This window comes from Panthera pardus, unplaced genomic scaffold, assembly GCF_024362965.1.
Source record: "Panthera pardus isolate Hobbes unplaced genomic scaffold, ASM2436296v1 HiC_scaffold_3, whole genome shotgun sequence".
In the NCBI taxonomy this organism is placed as follows: domain Eukaryota; kingdom Metazoa; phylum Chordata; class Mammalia; order Carnivora; family Felidae; genus Panthera; species Panthera pardus.
Genome location: NW_026526876.1, coordinates 54,699,186 through 54,726,442, shown reverse-complemented (window position 1 = coordinate 54,726,442; position 27,257 = coordinate 54,699,186). Strand labels below are relative to the sequence as shown.

The following is a 27,257-nucleotide window of genomic DNA, read 5'->3' as shown; positions in this document are numbered from 1 at the left end:
CCTCTGCTCCCGGCCTGCGGAGCCAGAGCGGCCAGGATCCCTCGCAGCTCCGACGCCGAGATCCGGACACGCTCCAACCCCTCCGCCATCTTCGCGGCTGCTGCTACAGCTGCAGCCACTCCGCCACCGCCGCGCGCAGCCAGGAAACCACGACGGACGGGCGGTGCGCGCGCTTACCCACCTCCCACCCGTGTCCCCGCCCCCTCCCGCCCTCCTCCCCTAACGACGGTGGCCGCACAGGGAGGAAAAGCTCTGAACGCCAGTTCAGCCACTCCAGAGGGCTGGGGAGGCGGGCGCTGCGCGTGCGCAGAGGTGTGGTCGGGAAGGTGAGCTGAGGCTGGAATTGGGAGCGCGGCGCCTGTGAGGTGAGGAGAGGCCAGACCGGGCCAAACCAGGCCAGGCCAGGCGGGCGTTCGTGGCAGTGGCTGCTGTTGCAGCTGTGGTGGCCATCGAGGACACTGGGACTTTGGGCTGACGGAGACACCCACAATCCGGCCTCCAGTCATCCTAGGCCAGGGTCTCCCTCCACAGGCCTGGACTAGCACCCCAGTCTTTTACTTGGGGACCTTAAGCTCTTGTAAGAGCAGTTATTATCTGCACCCCGCCCTCCTTTTTTGTAGATGAGAAAACTGAATCCTAGAGAACCGTAGCAAATTCCCCAGGGTGACACAATGGTTAGCTACCAGAGTATCAGTCTTTTCATTTATGTCTTTTCCTTTATGGCAGACTACCTCCCCGAGACCCCTGACTTTTTTTCCTCCTGACTTTTTAAAAATACAGTATAGTTGGCTTCTGCTAAGGGAAGGGATTGTGTGGAAGTAAATCGAGGTATTGTAAGTTGATTTGGGAAGTTCTGTATCATTGTGGATTTTTGGGAAAATTAGCTGACTTCCCTAGTTCTGTGGTTGTGGTGGTTGTTTTGCTTTGTTTTTGTTTTTTGGGGTTTTTGTTTTGTTTTGTTTTTTTCATCTTTAAAATGTAACTGGATCAGAAGACTGGTACATTAACTTCTTGTTCCTGAGCCCCTATTCAGAACTGTGGTGAAACTCCCTCCACCTGTCGCTCTTTACCAGTCCCACACAGTCTATTGGACCTCTACACCATCAAAGAATAGTTACAAATTCTTATTCCTTAGACTGGGCCTAAAAGATTTGAACAATCTCTGATAGAACTAATTCAGTCCCTATTATGTGACACAGATTTAGCCATCAGAAGGTTAAGCAGGTGGAGAAAGGTAAAAGATATGTGAAGAGATTCAATGATTCAAAAGAAGGAAATTGATTTGAGTGGTCAGAGCAAATGGCAATCTTTAAAACAGGAACAAAATAAGAAAAAAATATTAAAACCTAGCCATTTTAACATTGGAGTTAGGACATTGCATCAATTTTTTTCAAAAAATGGAAAACCAATCTGAACAATACTTTCTTAGGAAAAACATGATTGCCAAAATAATGCAACAGTGTACCGCAGACGAGATATGCCAAAAGTTTAAACAACTCAAGAGAATTTACCAGAACTCAGAAGGGAAGTATAACATAAAACCATGAGAAACAAGAATAGAAGACATGGAGAATGGATCCAGAAAACTAATAATAAATACAAGTTCCGGAAGGTCATAGCGGAACTGACTGAGAAGGATCAGTTATCAAAGAAATAATAGAAGAAAATTTGCTAAGTTGATGAAAAAATTTGAATTTAAGACTTAAATTTAGCCCTCAGATTTAAAGCATTCATGAAATACCAAGGTAAAAATAAATGAACAATCATAGTTAGACCTGTATTACAATGAAAGCTTCTGAGTTTAAAAAATTCAAATGTGTTTGACATGTAACAGTCAAGATGTATAATTTTTAAAAAATTTTAAGCTAGTTGCAGAACAATATATAGAGTATGGTTTTATCGGGTTGCAGCAAAAAAATTTTTTTCATATGTATATTTCTCTATAAATACATCCAAAAAAGGTATGGAACTATGTACATAACAAAACTTTTTAATTATAGTGGTTGTCTTTGTAGAAGAGAGTAGATTTAATGGGAGAGATTGAAACATCTTTATAGTTCTATAATGTTTTTAATTCTTATAGTAGGAATTTGGTCACATATGGGTAATCCAAAAAACAAAACACATTTGGATAATGGGAAAGGGAGGAATTCAATTTCTAAAACCAAAAATTTTACAGGTCACGTTTGCTGAGCACAAAGTAGTAAAACTAGAAGTAAATAACCACAAATTAAGCAAAATTCTAGCTACTTAGAATTTTCTTAAAACATAAATTTTAAATAATTTCTAGGTCAAAAAAATAAAGCTAAGAGTGTGGATTCTTTAAAAATTAAAATTAATGAAAACATTGCATAGCAAAATATATCATTAAAGCAGTACTCAGAGGAAAATTTATAGCCTGAGTGCTTTTATTACTAATTAAAATTGTTTTTTAATGTTTATTTATTTTTGAGAGAGACAGAATGCGAGCAGGGGAGGGGCAGAGAGAGAGAGAGAGAGAGGGAAACAGAATATGAATTAGGCTCCAGGCTCTGAGCTGTCAGCACAGAGCCCTACCAGGAGGGGCTGGAACTCCTGAGCTGCGAGATCACAACCTGTGCTGAAGTTGGACGTTTAACTGAGCTACCCAGGCGCCCCTTACTAATTTTAAAAGAATGCAATCCAGTAAATGCCCTACTGGGTATTTACCCAAAAAATACAAAAAGACTAATTCAAAAGGCATACATGCACCCCCCTGTGTTTATTGCAGCATTATTTACAATCACCAAACTATGGAAGCAGCCCAAGTGTCCATCGACAGATGGAGAAGAAAGATGTGATATTGTGTGTGTGCGTGTGTGTGTGTGTGTATACACACACATATATATGTGTATGTATATGTGTGTAAATACATAATAGAATATTATTCAGCCATAAAGAATGAAATCTTGCCATTTGCAACAACATAGTTGGAGCTAGAGAGTATAAGGCTAAATGAAATAAGTCAGTCAGAGAAAGACAAATAACATGATTTCATTTATATGTGGAATTCAAGAAACTAATGAGCAAATGGAAAAAAAAAAGAGGCCAAGCAGACTCATAACTGTAGAGAACATACTGATGGTTACTAGAGGGGAGGTGGGTGGGAGAATGGGTGAAATAGGTGATGAAGAAAGATTAAGGAGTATACTTATACTGATGAGCACTGAGTAATGTATAGAATTGTTGAATCGCTATATTGTACACCTGAAACTAATATAATGCTATGTTAATTATACTGAAATTAAAATTAAAAACTTCATTTAAATAAAAACTTTTAAGAACTTAAAAAGATTTTTAAAGAACAATAATATGCTAAGCATAAACAAGACTAGAAAATGGAAGAAATAAAGATGAAATCAGAGATTAAAAGAAAAAGAATAGCACTTGATAAATAAATGGAAGAGCTCATTCTTCAGAAATAAAACAGACATTAAAAATAGACACATTTCCAGGTGCCTGTGTGGCTCAGTCGTTTAAGTGTCCTACTCTTGATTTTGGCTCAGGTCATGATCTCACAGTTCGTGAGTTCAAGTCCTGCATCGGGCTCCTCGCTCACAGTGCAAAGCCTGCTTGAGATTCTCTCTCTCTCCCTCTCTCTGTTCCCTCTGTGCTCCTTGTTCTCTCTCTCTCTCTCTCAAAATAAATAAATAAACTTAAAAAAAAATAGACACACTTCAGGAGCATCTGGCTGACTCAGTCGGTAGAACATGCAACTCTTGATCTCGGGATTGTTTCTTCACCAGTCTTGTATCGGTAAATTATGCCATCATCTAAGTCAAAACCCAGGAGTTACCCTTAATACCTACCCCTCCCCCACTCCCCACATTTAATCCAATATCAGGACATGTCTCTTTTATCTCTGCAGTGGACAGCTATGGAATTAATTACCCCAACATTCTCACCTTTTCTCTTGAAAAGTGCTCCCCCCCCCCCCCCATTCTCACTTGGAAGTACCTTTTCTTTTTCTTTCCTTTTTTTCTTATTTCATTTGCTATTTTTCCCTCAGGTGCAGAGATTTGAGGCAATCATGCTATTCGTCCACCTTGTCATCAACAAGTCCTTTCTCATTTTATCTTTTTTCCCTTCAAACCAGTTACTTATGTTCCTTCCCTCCCTTCTTAGGTAGCCAGTCTGATGTGTTTGATACATGTCTTTGGATATACATGTATCTTTGAATAGTATAGTTTCATGTGCGTGTCTTAAATGTGCATAATTGATACTGTGTCATAGAAATCATTGTTTCTTCTTCATGTTTCTGTAAACACTTCTGACTGTTGCATAGTATTATCTTAAATGACTTCACATCCTTGACTGCTGGTCCTGGGCCAAGATGTGGCAATCAGAATCCTTACCCAGAATTTTTGAACTGAAACTAAGGAAAAAATCCCTTTCCAGTGTGGAAACCATAAAATGTAAAACACAGGAGCTGTCAGCAGCCAAATGTCCTGCCATGTGGAACCAGCTGGTCTGCAATGAAAAAGAATGAAGCCAACATGCAGAAAACAGCAGACGTGAGAAACAATCAGAAAGTCCTGGAAAAATCTCAAGTCCCTGGTTCCAGTTGTTCCTGAAGCTCCATATTCCTGCCCTTCCCATGTTTCAACTCTTCTTGGATTCCGTGAGCCAGTAAATGCTGTCACCTCCACCTTGTGCCTAAGCCAATTCATATTGGGATTCTGTGACTTGCAACCAAGAGTCCTAATTATAATCTCCAAAATGTATCTCTTTTGTGTGTGTGTGTGTGGTTTTTTTTTAATTGTGGTAAAGTACACATTACATGAAATACACCATCGTAACCATTTCTAAGTGTACAGTTCAGTAGTGTTAAGTGCATTGACATTGTTGTGCAACCAATCTCCAGAACTCTTTTTATCTTGCAAAACTGAAACTATATCCATTTAACGACAACTTCCAATTCCCCCCAGCCTCTGGCGACCACCATTTTAGTTTCTGTGCATCTGACTACTCTAGGTACCTCATATAAATGTAATCATATATTTGTTTGTGACTGGCTTATTTCACTTAGCATAATATCCCAAACTTCATCCATGTAACATGTCAGAATTTCCTTCCTTTTTAAGGCTGAATGATATTCCATTGTATGTATATGCCACATGTTCTTTACTCATTCATCTGTTGATAGATACTTAGGTTGCTCCCACCTTTTGACTATTATGAATCCTACTGCTCCTAACATAGGTATACAAATACGTCTTTGAAACACTCTTTGAATTCTTTTGGGTATATACCCAGAAGAGGAATTGCTGGATCATATGGTAATTCTGTTTAACTTTTTGAGTAACTACCATACTGTTTTTCATAGCAGCTGCACCATTTTATATTTCCACCAACAGCAACAGTACACTAAAGCTCCAGTGTCTCCATATCCTGCCCAATGCTTGTTAGTTTGTATTTTAATAGTAATCATCCTAATAGGTGTAAGGTGGTATCTCATTGTGATTTTCATCTGAATTTCCCTAGTGATTAGTGATGTTGAAAACTTTTCATGTGCTTGTGGCCATTTCTATATCTTCTTTGGAGAAATGTCCATTCAAGTCCTTTTCCCATTTTAAAATCAGATTTGTCTTTCCAAAATACATCTTGAATGATTATTTTTTCTACCCTCATTTTCACCATCCAAGCACCTGTGGATTTTCATGTAGACAACAGTACTTCCTAAATGGACTGATTCCAATCTTCTTTCTTTCCTTTTCATTCACAATGGAGCCAGAGTGAATTTCTGAAAATACAAATTCTGACATGTCACTTACCTGCTCAGAATTATCCAAAGGCATTCTGTTGCTCTTCAGAAAAAAATCCACGAGCCATGGTCACTTATGATGTAGACCTTGCCACCTTCACTCTTTCTTTCTTATCACACTCCCCTTTGATCACTATTTTCAGATACATTGGCCTTCTTTTAGTTTCTGGAATATGCCAAGTTATTTTCCTCCTTGAAGCCTTCACACATATTCCCTCCACCTGAGACAATTTTCCCTCTACTCTGCCCATTCACTTTATGGGTCATAACTTAAATTTCACTTCCCCATACAGGACCTTCCTTAATCTCCTTCATCCTTGATCTACATAACTTCCCATTATAGTAGTATCCTATCATAACACACTTCCCTAATACCACCTATCAATATTTGTAAATATCTCTCCACTAGATTATAAGTTTTAAGAGCAATGACAAGTCTATTTTTCTAACACTGTATCCCCAGATCAAATATCTGACACAGAGAGGTGCTCAATATTTGATTGGATGAATAAATGAATACCAGATAGGAAAAATGCTTAGAAATATTAGTATGTTCAACGTTATACTAACCCATTTGAAATTTTAAATTAGATGATTTCCCCCCCAAAAATATAAATTACTGAAATTCAGGAGAAAGCAGCAAATCCAGATAAACCAATTAGCTGTGAAGTTACTGAAAAAGTTACCAGAGGTATGCTTACAAGGTAAAGACAAATCATCTTTATTTACAGATAGCATGGTCGTTTGGAGAATAAACTATAAAACTATTATATCTAACAAGGTAATCTAAGTATCCTATTACATGATAAATATACAGAAATTATTACCTTTCATATATATCATCAGTAAGCAATCAAAAAAATATTTAAAAATACCTTATTTCAAAAGCAACAAAAATATTTTGTACTTAAGCATAAATTTAATCAGATCTACACAGGACATAAATAATGAAAATCTTACTTAGAAACCTAAAACAAAGGCTTTACTAAATTGAAGGACACCCATGCTCATGGATAGGAAGACTCAGTATTTTTATTTAAAAAAAAATTTTTTTTAATATTTATTTTTGAAAGAGACAGAGCATGAGTGAGGGAGGGGCAGAAAGAGAGAGAGAGAGACATAGAATCTGAAGCACGCTCCAGGCTCCAAGCCAACAGCACTGAGCCCGACACAGGGCTAGAACCCACGAACCGTGAGATCATGACCTGAGCCAAAGTCAGACACTTAACCCACTGAGCCACCCAGGCACCCCAAGACTCAGTATTTTTAAATGCCAATTATGCCCCCACTTCATTTGCATATTCTTAAAAAATGTTTATTTTTGAGACAGCATGTGCGAGTGAGGGAGGGGCAGAGAGCGAGGGAGACAGAATCCCAAGCAGGCTCTACCCTGTCCGTGCAGAGCCTAACGCAGGGCTCAAACTCAAACTGTGAGATCATTACCCAAGCCCAAATCAAGAAAGAGTTGGTCGCTTAAGCGACTGAGCCATTCAGATACCCTTCATTTGTATACCTTAAACTGGATTTTCTGGCAACCTTGATAAAGGATTTTGAAAGTTTATGGAAGAGGGGCGCCTGGGTGGCTCAGTCGGTTAAGCATCCGACTTCGGCTCAGGTCATGATCTCGTGGTCCGTGAGTTCGAGCCCCGCGTCGGGCTCTGTGCTGACAGCTCAGAGCCTGGAGCCTGTTTCAGATTCTGTGTCTCCCTCTCTCTGACCCTCCCCCGTTCATGCTCTGTCTCTGTCTCAAAAATAAAAAAAGAAAGTTTATGGAAGAAATGTGTGAGAAAAGCCATTTTTTTTTCTTTGAGAGGGAGAGAGCCCACATGTGCACAAGCAGGGGAGGGGCAGAGAGAGAGCACAAGCAAGCTTTGTGCTGTCTACTTAGAGCCCCCAACTGGGGGGCTCTATCTCCATGACCTGAGCTGAAATCAAGAGTCAGAGGTTTGGGGTGCCTGGGTGGCTCAGTCAGTTAAGCATCTGACTTTGGCTCAGATCATGATCTCACAGTTCATGGGTTCAAGCCCCGCATTGGACTCCCTGCTGTCAGCGCACAGCCTGCTTCAGATCTTCTGTTCTCTTCTCCCTCTGCCCCTCCCCGTCACATGCTGTCTCCCCAAAATAAATAAATATTAAAAAAAAAAAAGGTCAGAGGTTTAACCAGAAAAGCCAATACATTTTGGCATAATCATGGAAGAACGTATTAATACAGTGAACTGGAGAAAGAATTGGCAGTCTGATTAGTGGAACAAAATACAAAGTCCAGGAAAGCTCCCAAGTGTTAATAGAAATTTAATCTTTGATAAACATGGCATTTCAGAGGAAATTGGGTAAGTGGTGTGTTAGGGTCACAAGAGAATGTAGCCAATAAATATATACAGAAAAAGTGTTCAATCACTAACAAATATAAATTCAAACTACTAGACATATTTCATTAAATTGACAGACTAAGGGGCACCTTGGTGGCTCAGTCGATTAAGTGTCCAGCTCTTGATTTCAGCTGTCACGGTTTGTGGGTTTGAGCCATGTGCAGGGCTCTGTGCTGACAGCATGGTGCCTGCTTAGGATTCTCTCTCTCCCTTTCTCTCTGCCCCTCCCCTGCTTTCTCTCTCCCCCAAAAATAAATTTTAAAAATTGACAGATTAAAAATGACACAACTGGGTGAAGAAGGGCATTCCTTAGAAACTGCTGTTGGGAATGTAAACTGATACAATCTACAACTCCTCTGGAAGTCAGTTTGGCAATGGGTATCAAATGTCTTATAAGTGTGCATACCTTTTGATGCAAAATACATTTGGCACACTCTACCCAAAACACAAATACAGACAAAAAGATCTTGCAACAGGTCTCTTTGTTACATTAATATAGACCCACCCCCCTCAAAAAAACTTTAACTATGGTATTTATGTGGAAAGAAGTAGCCATCTAAAATGTTGTATATCTATTGATAAGCAAAGATTCACATATTATCTCAGAAAAAGCAAGCTAGGGGCATCTGGCTGGCTCAGAGTATAGGACTTTTGATTTCAAGATCATGAATTCAAGCCCCACACTGGGTATAGAGGTTAAAAATAAAATCTTAAAAAAAAAAAAAAGAATAGAAAAAAGAGGGGCACCTGGGTGGCCCAGTTGGTTAAATATCTATCTGGACTCTTGGTTTCAGCTCAGGTCATCATCTTACAGTTCGTGCCTGCATCAGGCTCTGCACTGACATCATGGAGCCTGCTTTGGATTCTGTCTCCCCCTCTCTCTGCCCCTCCCCACTCACTCTCTCAGATAAATGAACATTAAAAAAAAAAAAAAGTGAAGAAGAAAAGGCAAGTTATCAAATCTGTCAAAAAAGTTTTGTTTGTATAGGTGTGTGGGCCTGGAAAGATAAATCCCAGAAGTTAGATAGCAATTGTCTTTGAGGAGGAAACAGATCGAATTCTGTTTTTTACACTGAACATGCACTGCTTTTGTTAATAAGGAAAAATAAAAAGAAACTACATGTTTAAATGCTACAATAAAAATAGTGAAAAATGGAAGCATAAGTTATTGAAAACAGTAACTAAAGAAACTTTAAAGAAATTGAGCCAACTGGAATAGGGGTGAACAAAATGTTATCTATGATTTTAGCTGTCATATAATGTATGTATATTGGAAAAACAGGAGTTGGAAAATGAACATAATTTATCAAAATGGTAAGATTGCAAGCAACTTTTATCCTTCTTAAATATTTTTAAATAAAAATTTATAGCATTTTGAACACAGTTCATTCAAACTTCACAATTATGAAAATGTAGAGACCAAGGACAGTGCCAAGAAACGGATGGTGTGTATGAGGGGTGAGCTTTAAGCCTTCAAAAATCACCACCAATTATTTCCTATAAAGCTTCACCAGAAAACAACAAAAATAAATAAATAAAACCTTAACACATTTACTAAGAAAGTCGGCTTCAATGCCATTTGCAACTACGTGGCTGGAACTAGAAGGTATTATGCTAAGCGAAATTAGAGAAAGAGAAATATAGTATCACTTCACTCATATGAGGAACTTAAAATACAAAACCGGTGAACACAAAAATAATATAAAAACAGGGAGGGGGACAAAACATAAGACACTCTTAAATATAGAGAACAAACTGAGGGCTATGGGTGGAGGGAAGGGCTAAGTGGGTAAGAGGTATTAAGGAAGACACTTGTTGGGATGAGCACTGGGTATTATACATAGGGGATGAATCACTGGAATCTACTCCTGAAATCATTATCGCACTAACTTGGATGTAAATTAAAAAATAAACTAAAAATAATTAAAAATAAATAAAGTCAGATAATGTAGAAAAATATTTTTAAAAAATAAAAGAAAGTCAGCTTCAAGACAAGTTTTCTATAGAGATTCTGGAGCCCCAGTACTGGAAACAGTTCCATTAACATCACAGGCCCCAGGTATATTTTCCTGTGTTGTACATTTTCTTTTTTCCTCCCTCTTTTTGAGATTTTTTTAAGAGTAACTTAAGGCTCACAGCAAGACTGATGGGAAATTAGAGACTTCCTATATATCCCATGTCCCCCACAAAAGCAGAGCCCCTCCCCCCCATTACCAACATCCCCCACCAGAGTGGTGGTGTTACAATTGAACCTGTATTACCCATCATTACCACCCAAAGTCCATGGTTTACACTATGGTTCACTCTTGCTGTTACACATTCTATGGGTCTGTAAGCCATTTTCAAAATCTTCTCATTAAACACAGTCTCAGGCTTTAACTTCTTTTTGATTCCTGGATTTCAGAACCATGTGTGCTCAGTACTGCATCTCCTTTGCTGATGTTGAGAAAGCTCGTGTCAACATTCAAGATTTTATCCACCTCACACCAGTGCTAACAAGCTTCATTTTGAATCAAGTAACAGGGCGCAATCTTTTCTTCAAATGTGAACTCTTCCAGAAAACTGGATCTTTTAAGGTAACAATCCCTTTTGCTAGTGTATCATTATCTTCTCAAACCCCTTTCGCATATACATTTATTTGATCCTCCTGACCACCCAGTAAAACAGGTAGAACTATTTTTATAGCTGAAGAAAAAGGGTTGTAAAAATTTTCCTTTGATCAAGTCCTGGTTACTTAGCATCAGTGTTGACAAGCCACTTGAACATTTACTTAATCCCAAATTTTCTTTATTTTTTTTTAATGTTTATTTTTGAGAGAGAAGAAAGAGCATGACCAGGGGAGGGGCAGAAAGAGAGGGAGACGCAGAATCCGAAGCAGGCTCCAGGCTCTAAACTGTCAGCACCAAGTCCCATGTGGGGCTTGAACCCACATATCTGGAGATCATGACCTGAGCCAAAGTCAGATGCTTAACCGACTGAGCTACCCAGGCTCCCCAATCTCAAATTTTCTTATAATTGGGGTAATCATATATTTTACTGTCCAAACTAGAGCATATTTGAGAAGGGGTAACTCGGGATTAAACCCAGACAACAGACATTAACCTGGATTATTGCAAGGCAAAATGGGCAAGTGTGATCACTGTGTATATAACCTAGTTTAGGCATTCGCTATATGTCAGCTTGTTATTCCTTGATACCTTATTGTGAATATAAAAGATCTAAACCCGGCTAAACCTTCACACAATAAGATCTTTTTCTATAAAATATGTCAGAGCCTTCCCTTTGCATAAAAGATAGACTTTTGGGGGCATCTGGCTGGCTCAGTCAGAAGAGCATGCAACTAACTCGATCTGGGGGTTGTGAGATTGAGCCCCATGGGTGTAGAGATTAAATTTTTAAAAACTTAAAAAATTTTTTTTAAAAAGTTAAACTTCTGTGTTGATTCGCTACTATAATTTCTGACAGTTGAGCTTCTTGAAGATCCTTTCAGGTAAAAATCTGAAAGCCGCATTTAGCCCTATGCCTGACAGGTATTAGTACCCATTAAGTGGTAGCTTTAGGACCTTTTTCCCCACCCATCAATGAGCACTTTTATGTTAAACAAAACACTATTCTCTTTTGCCCTTTGCTTCTGCTATGGTTTTATTTTTTATTTATTAGACATCAAACACTTATTTTCACTTACTAGGAAGATATATATACACATACACACATATATATAGTAGGTCTTGTGCTATTATCCACACTTACAAGGGAAGACAAGCTAGTCAACAAACAGGTTAATGACAAGTAATGTAAGACAGATACAAATAAAACGCCATGGATTGAAATGCCTAATTCTGCCTGGGAGATCAAGGAAGTTGAACCAAATGCTGTTTGATCCAAGTCTTACAGGTGAGCACTTTTAGCCAGATCAAGGAATGAAGGAAAAGAACTAGACTTAGGGGTACCAGCATGCTGAGAGGTACGGGGGTATGAGCTAACCTGGTAGGAGGGAAACTGGAAGCAATTTAAGATGGCTAGAACAGTGACAAAAGCAGGAAATATGTTTTAGAAAGACCACAACTTCCAAGGAATCTGTACTTCTTACAAAATAGCCAGTCAATGAAAAAAGGTAACATTTGTTTTTAAAAGGTCACTTTCAGGGGCACCTGGGTGGCTCAATCAGTTGCTCAACGACTCCTGATCTCAGCTCATGTCATGATTCCAGGGTCGTGGGATCGAGACGCTCATCGGGCTCAGTGCTAGGTGTGGAGCCTGCCTGGAATTCTCTCTCCGCCCCCTCTCCCTTGCCCCTCTCACCTGTTCAAGCTCTCTGAAAATTAAAAACAAAAAAACAAAAAACTAATTTTAAAAAGGTCAATTTCATAATCTAGTGGAAATATTAGAGAATGAGCCTTGGAGGATCAGTTGAGGTTTGATACAATGCAAGTTGAGAAATGAAGCTTCACCAAGGTAGTGGCAAAGACACATGAGATATTTCTGAGGTAGAATCAGTGAGATTTCGTGATGGAATGGATGTGTGGTGTTAGGAAGAGAAAACTCATGAAAGCTCTTTGGTGTTTTGAAAAGAAACTTTTCCATCAAATCCATGGATTCACCATCCTTTTCCAGATTCGTGGTGCCCTTAATGCAATCAAAGGCTTGACTCCTGCCATCTCAGAAGAGAAGCCCAAAGCTGTAGTTACTCACAGCAGTGGAAACCATGGCCAGGCTCTTGCTTATGCTGCCAAATTGGAAGGTACTTGATTAACTTCTCAGGGTACTGGGTAGGATCATCAGATAAGAGTGGAAAAGTATTCTTACTCCCAGTGAGATTGGTGATAATTGTGGGAAGGATATTTCCAAGTTCCTATCTGATTATATAAGCAAACTGACAGAAGTTTCTATTCTAAATTCTGATTTGTACTAACTAAACATGGTTCTCTCTCCCAGGGATTCCTGCTTACATTGTGGTGCCCCAAACAGCTCCCAACTGTAAAAAATTGGCAATACAAGCCTATGGAGCCTCCATAGTATACAGTGAACACAGTGATGAGGTAAAGAAGAGGGCAGTGCTCAGTGTCACCTTGACTGTCAAATGAAACTTCTCATCCTAGCTTACTGGCTATTCTGTCTTCTAGGTTTCCTCTTCATCTCTCAATGTTAACATGCCCAACTTTTTCTCTATACTCACTCAGGTGACATCATTAATCTCCCGAGTTTAAAATATCACTTTTACTCTTAACTCCAGTCCTGATCTTTGCCCTTAACCCAGACTTGTATATCCAACAATTACCTGATACTCCCACTTGGAATGTCTTAATAGGCATCTCAAATGTACTCTAAAACCAAACTCCTGGGGAAGCTGGGTGGCTCGGTCAGTTAAGTGTCTGACTCTTGATTTCGGCTCAAGTGATCTTGCGGTTCATGAGTTTGACCCCTGCTCTGTGCTGACAGCGAGGAGCCTGCTTGGGATTCCTTGTCTCCCGTCTCCCTCTCTCTCTCTCAAAAATAAACATTAAAAAAAAAAAAAAAAATTCCTGAACTTCCTCCCCAAAACTGCTCCTCTTCCAGTCTTCTCTATCTCAATAAATGATAACTTGTAACCTTCTAGGTGTTCAAAGTAAATGAAGTCATCTTTGAGAACTCTCCCACACCCTACATCCAAATCTTAGTCCTACTTTCAAATCATTTCCATTATCCAACTACTTCTAACAGCCTCTACCATCAACACCCTGATTCAAACCAACATCAGTTCTCAACTAGATACAGTATCCTAACTGGTTTCTCTACTTCTTCCACCCTTGCCCCACTAGTCTGTTTTCTAGAGACCAAGCAGAACTATCCATTTAATAAGTTAGAACTTGTCTCTTGTCAGCTGAAAATCCTCCAGTGGTTTCTCTCACACACAGTAGTAACCAAAATTCACACAATTATCTAACACCTGGATGAAATGGCCCATTCCAATCATATCTGACATCATCTCCCACTATTACTGTCCCCCAAACACTCCACACCAACCAAACTAACTTATTAGCCTTTTCTCAGAAAGGCCAAGTACTTCTGCTTTGTAGTCTTTGCATTTGCTATTACTTTCTTCCTGGAATATTCTGGAGATTCACAAGACTTGTTCAAACCTATTAAAATGTCACATGACCAGAGGCCCTTCCTGAGCACCCTATCGAAAACAAACTTACTTTTCTCCATAGCATTTAGACATACCATATATTTACTTATATGCACCCCTTCCCACCATATTGGAACATAAATCCACTGAGCACAATGATCATTTCGTTCACGGTTATATCCCCAGTGCCCAAAAATAGTCTGAAATAAGGATGGCCAATAAAATGTTAAATAACTGAATCTAACTTGTTGGGAACTCTATTCAGTATAAATGGAGTGAGCTACATTAATGTACTCTTTCAGTCCAGAGAAAATGTTACAAGAAGAATTTTGGAAGAAACAGAAGGCATCATGGTACATCCCAACCAGGAGCCTGCAGTGATAGCTGGGCAAGGGACGATTGCCATGGAAGTGCTAAACCAGGTGAGAGCTGTTAATTCTTGTTTAACCACTGGTAAAGCTGATATCTGGCTGTAGTCTATTTTACGTATATATAAAACTGGTTATTGATAGACCTATTTATACTTTACGTTCTTTTCACTAAAGATACCCTTGATAGATGCACTGGTGGTTCCTGTAGGAGGAGGAGGAATGGTTGCTGGAATAGCAATTACAGTTAAGGTAAGAAAACAGCTTCTGGGGGTGGCTCGGTGCTCAGTTGGTTCAATATCCAACTTCCGCTCAGGTCATGATCTCACAGTTCATGAGTTTGAACCCCACACTGGGCTCTATGCTGACAGTTTAGAGCCTGGAGTCTGCTTCAGATTCTGTGTCTCCCTCTCCCACTGCCCTCCCTGCTCACGCTCTGTCTCTGTCTCTCAAAAATAAATAAACCTTAAAAAAAAAAAAAAAAAGAAAAAGAAAAATAGCTTCAAAAAAAAAAAAAAAAAAGAAAGAAAGAAAGAAAATAGCTTCTGGAGGACTCCCCACTTCAGGCAGAGCAAATTTTATTTTACATCATACTACACTATGGATACTTGGTTCAACATTCCTCCCAATTGCTATTCCTTCCCATCATCCCTTGGCACTTGAAATGGAAGGCTCTTCTCTGCCTCACTACCTTGTTCTTAATCCATAACAACTGGACAGCACAAAAGCAGTTACAATGAGTGACACCCTCACAGTCCTTTCCCTGAATTCCACCTCAACAACCCACTATCCAGGGGCTACTCTTTCCCCAAGTTATCAATGGAACCAGATATGATCTAAGCAACTTAAGGCCAGTATTGGGGATACAATTTAAAATGCTTAAAGGTCTATTTTCATTACATCAATCAAAGGAAAGGCTCTTACTTAACAGAAATGTGTTATCTATGTTGCCTATTTTACTGCACGCATGCAAAGCAAAATGCTGTGGTTAGTTGTAAAATATCTAATATTCCTCTTCCCAGGCTCTGAGACCTAGCGTGAAGGTATATGCTGCTGAACCCTTGAATGCAGATGACTGCTACCAGTCCAAACTGAAAGGGGAACTGACCCCCAATCCCTATCCTCCAGAAACCATAGCAGATGGTGTCAAATCCAGCATTGGCTTAAACACCTGGCCTATTATAAGAGACCTCGTGGATGATGTCTTCACGGTCACAGAGGATGAAATTAAGGTGAGGCTCCAATAGAAAAGGAAAATACAAAACAATGGATCAATTTCTTAGGCAAAAGAATCTTCTCCTGTTTTAAGCAGAAACTGACTCCCTGGGGACTTGACTAGATGACTCCATGACATGTGGGAGGGTGCCCCAGATGTATTAGACAATCCTCTCAACAGAAGCAGAGTAAGGATGGGAAAAAAGCCCTGCCCTTCCCTGGCAAGCATATACATATGGCCAAGAAGAAAATTCAGACTGGGCATATAACCCCATCTGGCCTTTAACTGTAAAGGCCAACCAACGAGGCTCTTTCTCCTTCTCCCATTTCACTAATTCTTACTCCTTTTCATACCAACAGTATGCAACCCAGCTGGTGTGGGAGAGGATGAAACTGCTTATTGAACCTACAGCTGGTGTTGGAGTGGCCGCTGTGCTGTCTCAGCATTTTCAAACAGTTTCCCCAGAAGTGAAGAACATTTGTATTGTACTCAGTGGCGGAAATGTAGACTTAACCTCCCTAACTTGGGTGAAGCAGGCTGAAAGGCCAGCTCCTTATCAATCTGTTTCTGTTTAGTTTATGCAAAAGAGATGGGATTCAGTGTCTTGAGATACTTGGAAATTTTGTTTCCTGGTTACTTTAACTTCCTATCTTCCCCTCTTAAACAGCTTTCAAAATCCTACTGGAAAGTGGATGTTTCAGTAATAGTTTTGTTTTGTTTACTAAGTAAGTAGCAAGAGAAAAACATCCATAGTTTACTGAGACACCTTATCAGGGCCAAGAAAAGCCTTTTGCAAAAACTGGCAGCAGACCTCTAGGCTAAAGTAGAAAACAAACTTTGTCCAATTACAACCTGTAGGATCCCATCCCTAGAGTGCTAACTAGCAGCAATGAGACAGAATCCCAGTGAATCCATTACTCCATATCCACCTCAGGCACTGTTGAAGAGATCTCACTTTTCATCCACGGTACTGGTTCTGGTACATATGGATCATAAGTCCATTTGGGGAAAACTCGTTTATAGAGGTTCATCAGTACTGTGTCCTGAGATTTTAGCTTCCCATCAAAACTGCACTTCATGTGGCCATGAGTACCTAGAAAGAAAACAGAGCAAGTTGGTCAAATTAAAATAGAAAATGTTAAACAGTAGTCTTCTAACCCAACAGTCATTTAGTAGCACTGGAGAAACCTAGACAAGGTACCAAATCCCACATTCTCTTACCTAAAGGCTCCTTGATGTGTCCCCTGCGGCCCCACTTTGTTCTCAGTTCCACTGGTTTAAACCACAACACATCCTCTTAGAAAGAAACAAAGAGAAGACCAAGATGAAACATGTACCCACAAAGGGTAAACTCAACCCTCACCCCACAAAGGCAATCTGATCCCATCCTTCACACCCACCTCTGTTGAAGAACATGTAGCGCACTACTGCCATCTTAGTAAAAATTTTGAAAGGATGACCACTCAAAACAACTCTCTTGATGACCATTCTGTCTGGATCCACTGACAACAGATGGCCTGTGGCAATGAGGCTGTGCATTCCTAAGGAGCAAAAGCAGAGCAACAGGAGTCTACAACCCAAAGCCTTCACTGATTGCCCCCGTCCACTTAGAGACCCAAACAAGATCTTTTCAGAGAAACCTTAAAGTAAGGATATATTATGCTGCCCTCCTGGGTCCATGCAAAGATCATTAAATGATATTCCCTCTACGCCTGTTGTGAGAACCTATCCTAAATAAGCAGTCTGAGCAGCACCTATCAATTGGCTACGGTTTATAAGCAAGATAAAGTTCCGTTTGTCATCCTTGTCTCAGACCCAGTCTGAGGCTGAGATTGGGGTATTTTTGAAAACTATTATTACGTTCTTCATACCATATGACTCTCAAATCTAAATACAGGAAATAGTTTTAAACCTATTAAGGACCTACAGGTCTGTTCACCTCTGTGAACTTAACTTACCATTGCTATTCTGTTTAAAAAGCAGTACAGATGCAGGAGGAAACGTGATTGGGCCATATACTGTCGCTACCAAGGCCACATCAGCAGTCAGGAATCTCTGAAATTTATGTTTATCCGCTGCCATAATAAGGGTTAAAAAATAAAAAGTAAAAACATTTTGAGAAGCCATAGGTAATCCAGAAGCCTGTGAAAAGCTGTATCATTGTAACTCAAATCTAAGGCAACTTATGTTTCTTTGCCCCACTAGTTCTCAAAATATTTTCCTACCTCAATACAACTGTAAGATACAACTCAGTCCTTCGCAGTGATTTTTCAACAGGGAGGCAGAATCTTGGAGCTTGGACTATATTTGGGGTTTGAAAAAGTTCTCCAGGTGATTCTGACACTCATTATCCCTACCTTGTTTGGGAAGCAATGCTTTACAGAAAATACCTCCACTAAATCAAAAGCCTGTAGTCATGAGCAAGAATTGGCAAATATTTTCTATAAAGGGCAACATAGTATTTTAGGCCTATGGCCATACAGTCTTTCTGTTCCAACTACTACTCAGCTATGCCACTATAGCAAAAAAACAGCCACAGACAACACATGAGAAAAAAAGGGGAAAAAAGAAGGAAAAAAACCCCCAACAACCCACAATTGTGTTCCAACAAAATTTTATTTAACAAAAACAAGCAGTGGGGCAGATCTGGCCTAAGGGCCATACTTAGCTGATCTCTGATCTTGAGGACTACCTGAGCTTCTGCTTTTATCTTCAATGAAACTCTCCCTCCTGCTTAATACTGAATTTACAGAGAAATAAAATATTTTAAGGGAAAGAGAAGATAATTCCTCATTTAGATAGCATAGCTAATTAACATATGGCTAGTAAGAACAGAAATTATCCAGAGTACCCATTAATACTGCCTTCATCATCTTCCTCCAGCCACTGCTGAAAGCTGAGTGTGTGTGGTAATGTTCAGAAGCCTCCAAATATCTTCCCACTCCTAATGTATAGGAGTCCAATCATTTTTGCCATAAAAGTGTCCCTGGTCACCACTCTTCAACATCTTATCCCAACATCTCAGAAGCCACATACTTGTTTTACCCAACTGTGGACCACCCCTATCCTCCACCCACACCGCCACCGGCCATCGGATGCCAAGGGTTCTACACTTTGTGACACCATTTTATAGAGCCACCAACTCCCATTCAAAACCACTTTGGAACAAATACTCATGGCAGAGAAGCCTCAGCACCACACAGAGGTTGCATCACTGGGATGCTTCAGACAGGTTCAGACATTGTGAATAAAAACATCATTGGCTCCTAGACCAGAGTAGTGAAAATACCCTTAACCCAGAAACCCAGAGTTTGAAATTGTGTATTCTACACACCCGCACTAAAAATCAATAGTCCCCCAAAAGACATTAAGATGGACAAGAACCCAGAAGCTTCCCCACTGCTTTACCTGCAGTGTGCTGAGAGAACAAAGGTGAGGCTCGGAAGCGCCTGAACCCACAGTGGAAGATCAGCTCCTCCTTAGCTTTCACAGGCTCAGTGTTGCCAGGGTGCCGGCTCACCACCATATTCAGTACTGACATCTGGGAACCACATAAAAAAAACAGACCTTCCTATCTAGAATAGAGCAGCCTAAACTGAAAGAAGACAAACTAAACTAGCAGATCCAAATTCGCTCTAATACTCATTTACAGTAAGTAAGATTTACCTTTTACCTTTACCAACAACTGGCATTCAAGTTACATATAGGCTGGTTTTTGGGGCTTTCACATAGCCTTCTGTGTTAGCTAACCTTCCCGTGTCTAACAATGCAGAAGCTCAACATCTGCCACAAACGCAGTGCCTTCAAGTCACTCAACTCACCACACACCTCAAAACTACTCATTCAAGACGGTTACCTCCCAAACTCTTCCACTGACCAAAGGCCAGAGCTCTCGCATACACGCAATACACACGAGTACTGGCCATCAAGAAAGAGACCTACGCGTGGCCCAACCACTCCTTCCCGCACCCCCCCCCGCCCCCCACTTAAGGCTCCCAACCCTTGGTTAAAATCTAATCTGACAGAGAAGTCTCAGAACACAGAGTGCATCACTGAGATGCCTCAGACAGGTTCAGACATGTTGTGTAACACCATCATTGACTTCACCATCATATTCTCTGATTCTTCATCCTAAGGCAGATTGTTTACATCCCAATGAGTAAAATGTCGGTCACATAAAATTTCAGACTATCATACAAAACTGGTTGGAAAGTTTCTTAAGTCCCCATTTCCCACAAAATACTAACTCACCTTCTGTTCATGAGGTAGTAAAGAAAATACAATCAAGGGTGCCCCTCGCTTAAAGTATTCAACCACTGAGACAGGGACTTCAGAGACATGAAGTGTGACATACCAGCCAACCTGCCAAAAAGAAAGTAGAAAATAATTATTTACCCTTAAGGTCTCGACAATGATGAAGCATTTCTCCAAATATGTTAGAAGTCTCTTAAACTACCCTAAAGCCCACCCTCACCCTTTAAAACTGCCTTTCACAGATGCCTCAACTACCCAGATTAAACTTTTCAGTTAACATCTGATACCTCTTTGTTCTCAATATCACTCTCACCAGTGACTCAGTGGCTCCTCTAATTCAGCTACGGGCAGCACAAAACTAAATAAGGTACTCATGCCAAGAGAAGGAATAAAGGAGAGGGCACCTTGGCAAACGGCAAATTACAGGGATGGACAAAGTAAGGCAGATACCTCAGCTCCTTCGACCTCTTTTTCTTCAATTTCTTTAAAAATGCGTTTCCTAGTATTAGTAAAGTTCTGAAACTGAAAGATCCGAGCATAATCTTGAGGAAGGTTTTCCTTAGGATCCCATGGAGATGTCCGGAAGCTCTTGAGGCCTCTGTATTTCTGAAATCTAGATAAAGAAGATTTTAAAAAATAGTCAAATTTATATGGTGCTACTTTTTCACTCAAGTCACTTCTAAAATGGCTAAGACTCTAACTTAAAAAAATTCTCCCACTATCTCTCAAAATAATCTAACAGCCTAAAACCACACTCCAAAACAACTCATAACAAGTATTTCAGAACCAAACCCCAGCCCCTCACTGACAAAGGACAAAGTACTTAGAGTGGCTCCTTCAGGGAGTGGCTCTTTAACCTGGCAAACAAGGTCCCTGACAAAAATATTACATCCCTAATATCCAATGTAAACCCTCTGGCTTTAATCAGACTCATCTCCAGGGAAGACATCATCTACATCTTCACGCTTTTATTCTTGCCCAAACTCCCTCAAATCTCCAAAATGTTTTATACTTTCAGTATTAGCTCCTATAGGAAGCACTTGCCGATTAACCTTAATATTTCCCCTTCGTTAAAGTACTGTGACATTGTTAGTCTGCACCACACAGTCTGGAACTTGATTACATTATTATTGTTTCTGTATGTATGTCTTACCTTCCCATATAGAATGTTAGCCCTTCAGAAATGGGGACAATGTGTTGTGTTTTTTTTTTTTTTATCACACTGACACACTTCTGAGCCACATGAATTTTAAATAAAAACACTGATTTTAGACTTGTTGACTAACCGAATTCTTGCAGCCACGTCACGGGGGGTATCTACTTCATCTGGAAACATCTCTTGCAGTCTTTCTTGTTTATATTTCTCCAACATTTTTTCTTCAGCCTCTTCATCCACATTCTCATCATACAGATCATCATGCACAGACTCTCCTATAGTCATAGTTTCACATTCTTCCTCCTCTTCCTTTTCACTGCTCTCATTCTATAGAATAAAGATTACAGTTTCACACCCGTCTGTACCCTAAAGACCATTAAACTATAAGTAAATTAGTTTTACTAGACACCTAGTCAAAATCAGTATCAATTCTAATAGAGATTAAGTTATAAAAGAAAGTCTCACTTCTGGCAGCTCTAAGTCATTCCTAGGAAACTGATCACACACAACCCTCAAGGTCAGGATTGCACTTTGCCTTGCATTTGGGGCTGTACGCAGAAGTGGCCTAAGGATTCATCTCTTTACCTGAGATTCCTCTTCAATAAAATCCTCATGTTCTGTATCATCATATTCATCTTCCCCACCACTTTCACCATCCTCATCCAAAATCCATTCAGCTTGGTAACTGGATGTCCCTTTGGGAACCTTCTTTACCACCTTGGAACTTTCCTTCAAGCAGTCTGTAGAAGCCCAAATGAGTTAAGTTAAATTATATACCTCTGGGAATCTGGGTGGCTCAGTCAGGTGAGCATCTGACTCTTGATTTTGGCTCAGGTCATGATCCCACGGTTGTGAGATTGAGCCCTGCGTCGGGTTCAGCACTGAACACAGAGACTGCCTAAGTTTCTCTCTCTTGCCCTTTTCCCCTCCACCCCTCTTGCGCACTCTCTCAAAAAAGTATACACATACATATGCTTATTTATACACACACACACGTGTATATACATACGTACACATACACACCTTTCCCCTATTACTCCCGTATTCTCACCTAGGCAAGATGATACCAGACATTGCTACCAACACCAGAAACTCTAGCAGACGCTATGAGTAGAACAGACTACTTCCAAATTTAATTCAGCTGCCTCAGAAGTAGCAACACTTACACAGCCCAATAAGCTTTGCAACAAATCAAAGTTGTTTATCTGTTTATGAGAAAACAACAACAACACAAATAATTTTGAAAAATGGAGCAAAGCTATGTCCAATGTTTGCTTGGTGCAAACATACAGCCTTTAGAGATAGAGGGGAAAACTAACCTCCAAATACATCTCATCGCACCCTACCCTGTGAGCAGCTAGAGAAAATGCACAATTCTAGGCCATATGAAATACAAACAAGTTTGCCAATACCAACCATTTGCCTCATTCAGTTCCTCCTCTGTGGGCCAGGTTTGCTCCCTCTCCATTGGATCTGGGATAACCTCTGTTTGCAAAGATTCTTGTCTTTCAGGATCTGCCTTCATTAGGACCTTAAGGTCTTCCTCCATATCAACCACAGTATCCACAGCACAAATCTGAAAACCAGAATAGTTGACACCAAACGTTACCCAAAATCTACTAAATCTAACATGGTAACCAGAAAGATTCAGAAATAACACGGTCCTCAAAATAAATAAATAAAATAAAATAAAAACAGAATGAAACAGTGAGCCCAACTGGTCAAATCTTTCAACCATTTCAATTTCCTAGCATTTTAAGTCCATACCTCTACTTGCTTTTGAGGCCTTTCATAATCTGCTCTCACTCCTACGCATTTATTACCTACCTTACTCCCATCAAGCTGATTTCTTCAAAGAAACCATCTGATCTATCCCTGGGACTAAATTCATGTTGTCTCTATCTTCTTCGACAGTTTCATCTCTCTTCATCCCATAAGTCATATTCATCCATCTCAACACCTGGCTCAAGTCTGAGCTCTTCTGTGAAGCCTGCTAGTCTACTTTCTCAACTTACACAGCAGGTCTCTATCCCTCAACCACACTTTTTCAATCTTTGATGTTTGCCATTTTTTCTGACGTAATTAGGCTGTCCAAGGAAAGAGACTGCATCTTGTGTCTTTTATACACTCAAAGACAATTGCTATGTGAGGTACCTATAAAGTGCTGAATACAGGATATCAACATATTCAGTTGACTACTGTCTTACTTCAAACTAGCAGTCACCTCCAGAGGCTAGTATAGTTGTCTAAGAGTGCAGACTACCTCCTCTGATGTTATTCACATCCTACACCAGTTTACACATAAATCTACAAGTCGTTTAAAAAACACTTAATGTTTACTTATTTTGAGAGAGAGAGAATGAGTGGGGAAGGGGCAAAGATAGAGGGAGAGAGAGAAAATCCCAAGCTAGCTCTGTGCCATCAGCGTTGAGCCTGACACAGGGCTCGAGCTCACAAATCGTGAGATCGTGAGCTGAGCCGAAATCAAGAGTCAGATGCTTAAGTGACTGAGCCACCCACGCACCCCTACAATACAGTTTTTAAGAACATCACTCTTACCTCCATTGCAGCTCCAGAGTCCTGTGATTTGACCACTCTAGGATTTAAAAGGAAAGGGTCTATAGGAGCATCTATCTGTTTCATCTGGAAATCACCCTGTCCAATGATATGCAGCAAGCTATTTACATTCAGAGTCTGTCCACGAATATAGCCTGAGATTTTCAAGGTGCCCACCAAGTTATTTTCTTCACTAGGCACAAAGTCAGCAGCATGAGCAAACATGTAGGCCCGTCGATCTCGAAAGGCAAGATGTCGTTGCTTTTGGTTAGCCAACTGCCTGAGCAGCATCTGTGCCTCCTGTTGTGTGTCTAACAGGAGAAGTTTGTCATCAGGAAAGCGCTTCTCCACTGCTTTATTTAGCTTCTTTCTGGCATCTATTTGTTTCCTTGGTGGGAGGTCAGAAATCCCCTGGACAGCTAGTGCTGTGAGCAAGAGAGAAAGGGCTTTGTTACTTACTTTACCACGTGTAAATCCCCACCGTAGTTCACAAACAAGCTAACAGTTCAGTTGTGAGACCAGAGATCACTGAGAAACTGAACACTCAACTACCCTAAAAAATTTTCATAGTGAAACCAAAGTTCATACTCTTCTTCCTCTGGGCAAAGAGTAGTCCAGAAATAAAAAGCAGCTTGATAGATAATTTCTAAATGATGGACCAACTTAAGCCATAGATGTATAACTCGCCACCAGCCAAATACAACCCACCAGTTGTATTCCTGTATCAAGTGTCAGACAGAGTGCCTGAAAAATTATAGATGCATAATAAATGCTAATTCACTCCCCCCCCCCCCTTACCTCTAATACTCCTAACTCACTTACTATAGGTAGGAAGGCCCTGGGCAAAAAGGCAGGAAAGGCAGTAATCCCCAGTGCTGTCCCAGCCTTCTAGTGGATCAAGGAGAAAAAGGATGGTATCTGCCACTTTAGCCATGTCTAACACAGCGTGCAGATCCCCTGGAGATAGAAGACAAAGTTAGTGGGAAGAGGTGTTTGGCACCAGCACATCATACTAAAAGAATATTACTACTACTCAAAATACAACAATAGAAAACACTGTTGTATGCTCCAACCTGGCCTTGCAGATGTGAAATACCACCGATGTTTCAAGCGGGGGCATAACAGCACAAAGCTATGGGTGCTTCCCCACTCATTCAAGTGTACTGTTCCAGTGTCCTTATCCTGAAGCAGCCTAAAGGCCTCTGGCAAGGAAATCCTGTCATGCAGAGGCACTACCAGCACCTGATGAGGAGGACCATCCTTGCTGCCCAGCTGTCTTTTCTCTGCCAGAACCTGAGAATGGAAAGATCAATGTTTCAGTACTTCATTTCAGTATTGCATTTCCCACAGTATGGACGCCCCTTCCTCACCCCCACTCCCCACTCTCAGTCCACCGCATCTTTCTTGTAAAAGGCACGTAGGCCGGGAGAGTGGGCAGAAGCTTGCACCAAAACAAAGAATGTCCTAGCATGAATCTAGATCTGCATGCCTGACATGTGCTCGAGAATTATTTTTCCATCCCCGGCCCCTTCCTAGGGTCACATTTTTCAGTTCGAGGCATTACCGCCTAGAACAGCTGTGAAACCACACCACTCCCCAATCCCTGCTCCTCTCACCGCCTCCTTCTTCTGCTTTCGGAGCTGGCTGGCGCGATGCCTCTGGTCTACTCTGCTGAGCTCTTTTCTCACTTTCCTGCTTAGGACCTTCAGTGCTAGACGGCCTAGAAGATTAAAAAGGGCTCTTATGCAAGGTACCAGAGAGTCCAGAAAGGGGACCCTCTCCGCCCATCTTAGAGCCTTTGCGCGCGGTCCAGGCCGGAGGTAGGAACTGCACACAAAGAAAAGCAGCTAACATCTAAAGTAACCCTCCTTCCTCCAACCCTATCTTCTCACCCTTGCCGTCCCGCTGCGCGGATCCCCGACCCCGATGCCGCCCGCCTTTATGAGCTTTATTCTGTTGCTTAAGAGGGCCAGAACGGTGGGCCGCCATGCCGCCGCTCACGTGTACCTAGTCAGCACTACTTCCGGGCCGGACGGAGCGCTTCCGGCCCCCTCCTTGCCCCTCCCTTCCCGTGGCGAGGCGGGGCTCACCGCGTCCTCTCGCGAGAGTCCTTCCAACCAGGCTCAGAAATGACTCCGGCGTCTCAGTAAAACCGCGGAGTAAACTTTTCTCACGCGGCGGTCTACGGCTGGGGGGTTTAAAAAGCTGGATGTAGACTCGAGGTTTAGCCTCTCAGTCCCAGAGGGCTTTTTTTGCTACCTGTATTTTCATTTTTTGCGCTATCTAGTTGCATCACCTTAGGCAGCTGTTGAAGTTTTTCCATTCGTGTGGAAGAGGGCTAAGCCCTTCCTGTCACCTAGATTTGTGCACATCGCTCCTCAGTTTGCAGCAGCAGGTGTTACCACTTTGAGCAATCCTTTCTTCCTCTTATGGGCTGCTGAGGTCTAGAAGGAAAATCGCTAGGAAGGCTCCGTACAAGTTCCCGCTGATCACCGTTATCCCAACCCGCGCCCCCCGCTCCAACAGAGCTGAAGGCAGGACGGTACCAGACAGGGAGAACTGGCCTTGACAGACGAGCCCTCACAGGCACCTCAGCCTCTCCAATCTCGGGGTGACTGTGCTCCAGCTCCTCTTCCCACAAGTCTTGCAACTGAGGGCCACCGGCTGGCAGGGGGATTTAGAGGAATGATGGAGCTCTGGCCTTTGAGCCAGGAGACTAACGCTAGTTTCCTAGAGAGCCAGACTCGAGGAGCGAATGGCCCGGCCCTTCCCGTCGGGAAAACGAGTGGGTAGAAATCAGGGAGCGTCTAGCTGGGTTGAGGCCAGCTCCGATGCGAGTGACTTTCCCTCAGCCACGGGGTCCAGAGCGCGCCAGCTACCGCGCGCAGTGCGGCGCGGAACTGGCTGCGGGAGCTCACAATGAGGGTTCGCGCCCTCGGGGCGGGAGCGGGCGCGTTGCCATGACAGCGGCCAGCTAGGCGCGCGCCCGGGGGCCCACCGCCCCCGGGCGCGCGCAGCCTCACCCCCGCCCCGACCCCCCCGTCGCTGAGCGCACCCCCCCCCCCCCGCCCCCGACAGTGGGAAGGGGCCGGGCCAGCCTCCTGACGTCTGTGCGGGGCTCGGAAGATGGCTGCGGAGCCCAGCACGGGGCAGTGGCTGCGGCGGTGGTGGCGGCGGGTGGGGAGGGCGGCGGACGGGGGCTCCGCCTTGCGCGTGGGGCGCTGAGCGGAGAGGCGCGGAGGAGGCGAGGGCGCACGGGGGGCTTGGGGAACAGCTCGGCGTTGCCTCTCTGCCACCCGCCACACCATGGGCAGCGCGGAGGACGCAGTCAAAGAGAAACTGCTGTGGAACGTAAAGAAGGAGGTAAAGTAGGAGCAAAGACCCCCGGAGACTCACGTCCCTGCCCGCGCTGCCCGGCGAGGGGGACGCGGAAAGGTCCGTATCCCC

General features: G+C 41.9%; 4 protein-coding genes and 2 non-coding genes across 13 annotated transcripts in view; 2 read left to right on the top strand and 4 right to left on the bottom strand.

Moving 5' to 3' along the window:
• The window catches only part of SMG6 (SMG6 nonsense mediated mRNA decay factor), a 227,424-nt gene extending 227,231 nt beyond the window's left edge, over nt 1-193 (bottom strand). Inside the window, exon 1 of one of the 2 annotated variants that reach the window (XM_019429576.2) lies at nt 2-193. In XM_019429576.2, the coding sequence (XP_019285121.2) occupies nt 2-89 (88 nt within the window). In that variant the 5' untranslated portion in view covers nt 90-193. The remainder of the gene's footprint in view (nt 1) is intronic. The other variant, XM_053893381.1, reaches the window with a different exon arrangement.
• On the top strand, nt 192-21,371 carry SRR (serine racemase). Of its 3 annotated transcripts, XM_019429587.2 has the most exons (8): nt 192-365; nt 10,556-10,727; nt 12,766-12,892; nt 13,087-13,190; nt 14,563-14,682; nt 14,806-14,880; nt 15,651-15,860; nt 16,204-21,371. In XM_019429587.2, exons 2-8 carry the CDS (start codon nt 10,560-10,562, stop codon nt 16,417-16,419), a joined length of 1,020 nt encoding a protein of 339 aa, XP_019285132.1. In that variant the 5' UTR covers nt 192-365; nt 10,556-10,559; the 3' UTR covers nt 16,420-21,371. The 3 variants fall into 3 exon arrangements, 2 of the variants coding, with proteins under 2 accessions (XP_019285132.1, XP_019285133.1); XM_019429588.2 differs by lacking the exons at nt 12,766-12,892; nt 13,087-13,190; XR_002075093.2 differs by lacking the exons at nt 10,556-10,727; nt 12,766-12,892; nt 13,087-13,190; ... (2 more) ...; nt 15,651-15,860; nt 16,204-21,371 and adding an exon at nt 4,417-4,742.
• On the bottom strand, nt 15,190-25,831 carry TSR1 (TSR1 ribosome maturation factor). The gene is made up of 15 exons (XM_019429585.2): nt 25,703-25,831; nt 25,427-25,530; nt 24,884-25,103; nt 24,633-24,767; nt 23,814-24,235; nt 22,671-22,830; nt 21,840-21,994; nt 21,385-21,581; nt 20,549-20,711; nt 20,096-20,206; nt 19,253-19,385; nt 17,803-17,919; nt 17,245-17,385; nt 17,066-17,140; nt 15,190-16,937 (listed from the first exon to the last, which is right to left on the bottom strand). The coding sequence occupies exons 1-15, from the start codon at nt 25,797-25,799 to the stop codon at nt 16,759-16,761; spliced, it is 2,409 nt and encodes an 802-aa protein (XP_019285130.1). The 5' UTR covers nt 25,800-25,831; the 3' UTR covers nt 15,190-16,758.
• LOC128774377 (small nucleolar RNA SNORD91 family) lies at nt 19,021-19,115 on the bottom strand. Its single transcript, XR_008418955.1, has one exon. It is a non-coding gene; the product is annotated as a small nucleolar RNA SNORD91 family (small nucleolar RNA).
• LOC128774378 (small nucleolar RNA SNORD91 family) lies at nt 19,864-19,953 on the bottom strand. The gene has a single exon (XR_008418956.1). It is a non-coding gene; the product is annotated as a small nucleolar RNA SNORD91 family (small nucleolar RNA).
• A 1,071-nt stretch (nt 25,832-26,902) lies between the features above and the next one.
• The window catches only part of SGSM2 (small G protein signaling modulator 2), a 39,281-nt gene continuing 38,926 nt past the window's right edge, over nt 26,903-27,257 (top strand). For 3 of the 5 annotated variants that reach the window (XM_053893386.1, XM_019429579.2, XM_019429584.2), the window contains exon 1: nt 26,904-27,173. In XM_053893386.1, coding sequence (XP_053749361.1) covers nt 27,117-27,173 — 57 coding nt within the window. In that variant the 5' untranslated portion in view covers nt 26,904-27,116. Of the gene's footprint in view, nt 27,174-27,257 lie in introns of all 5 variants that reach the window. The other 2 variants (XM_053893385.1, XM_019429580.2) reach the window with 2 other exon arrangements.

Bases quoted from the DNA above. Each gene is read 5' to 3' on its own strand.
- SRR (XM_019429587.2), top strand. From the start codon at position 10,560: ATGTGTGCTCAGTACTGCATCTCCTTTGCTGATGTTGAGAAAGCTCGT. The intron at 13,191-14,562 runs GTAAAGAAGAGG...GTACTCTTTCAG, and splicing joins ACAGTGAACACAGTGATGAG to TCCAGAGAAAATGTTACAAG. The intron at 15,861-16,203 runs GTGAGGCTCCAA...TCATACCAACAG, and splicing joins TCACAGAGGATGAAATTAAG to TATGCAACCCAGCTGGTGTG.
- TSR1 (XM_019429585.2), bottom strand. From the start codon at position 25,799: ATGGCGGCCCACCGTTCTGGCCCTCTTAAGCAACAGAATAAAGCTCAT. The intron at 24,768-24,883 runs GTTGGAGCATAC...TTCTATCTCCAG, and splicing joins TTTCACATCTGCAAGGCCAG to GGGATCTGCACGCTGTGTTA. The intron at 24,236-24,632 runs GTAAGTGAGTTA...TCTTGCTCACAG, and splicing joins CCAGGGCCTTCCTACCTATA to CACTAGCTGTCCAGGGGATT.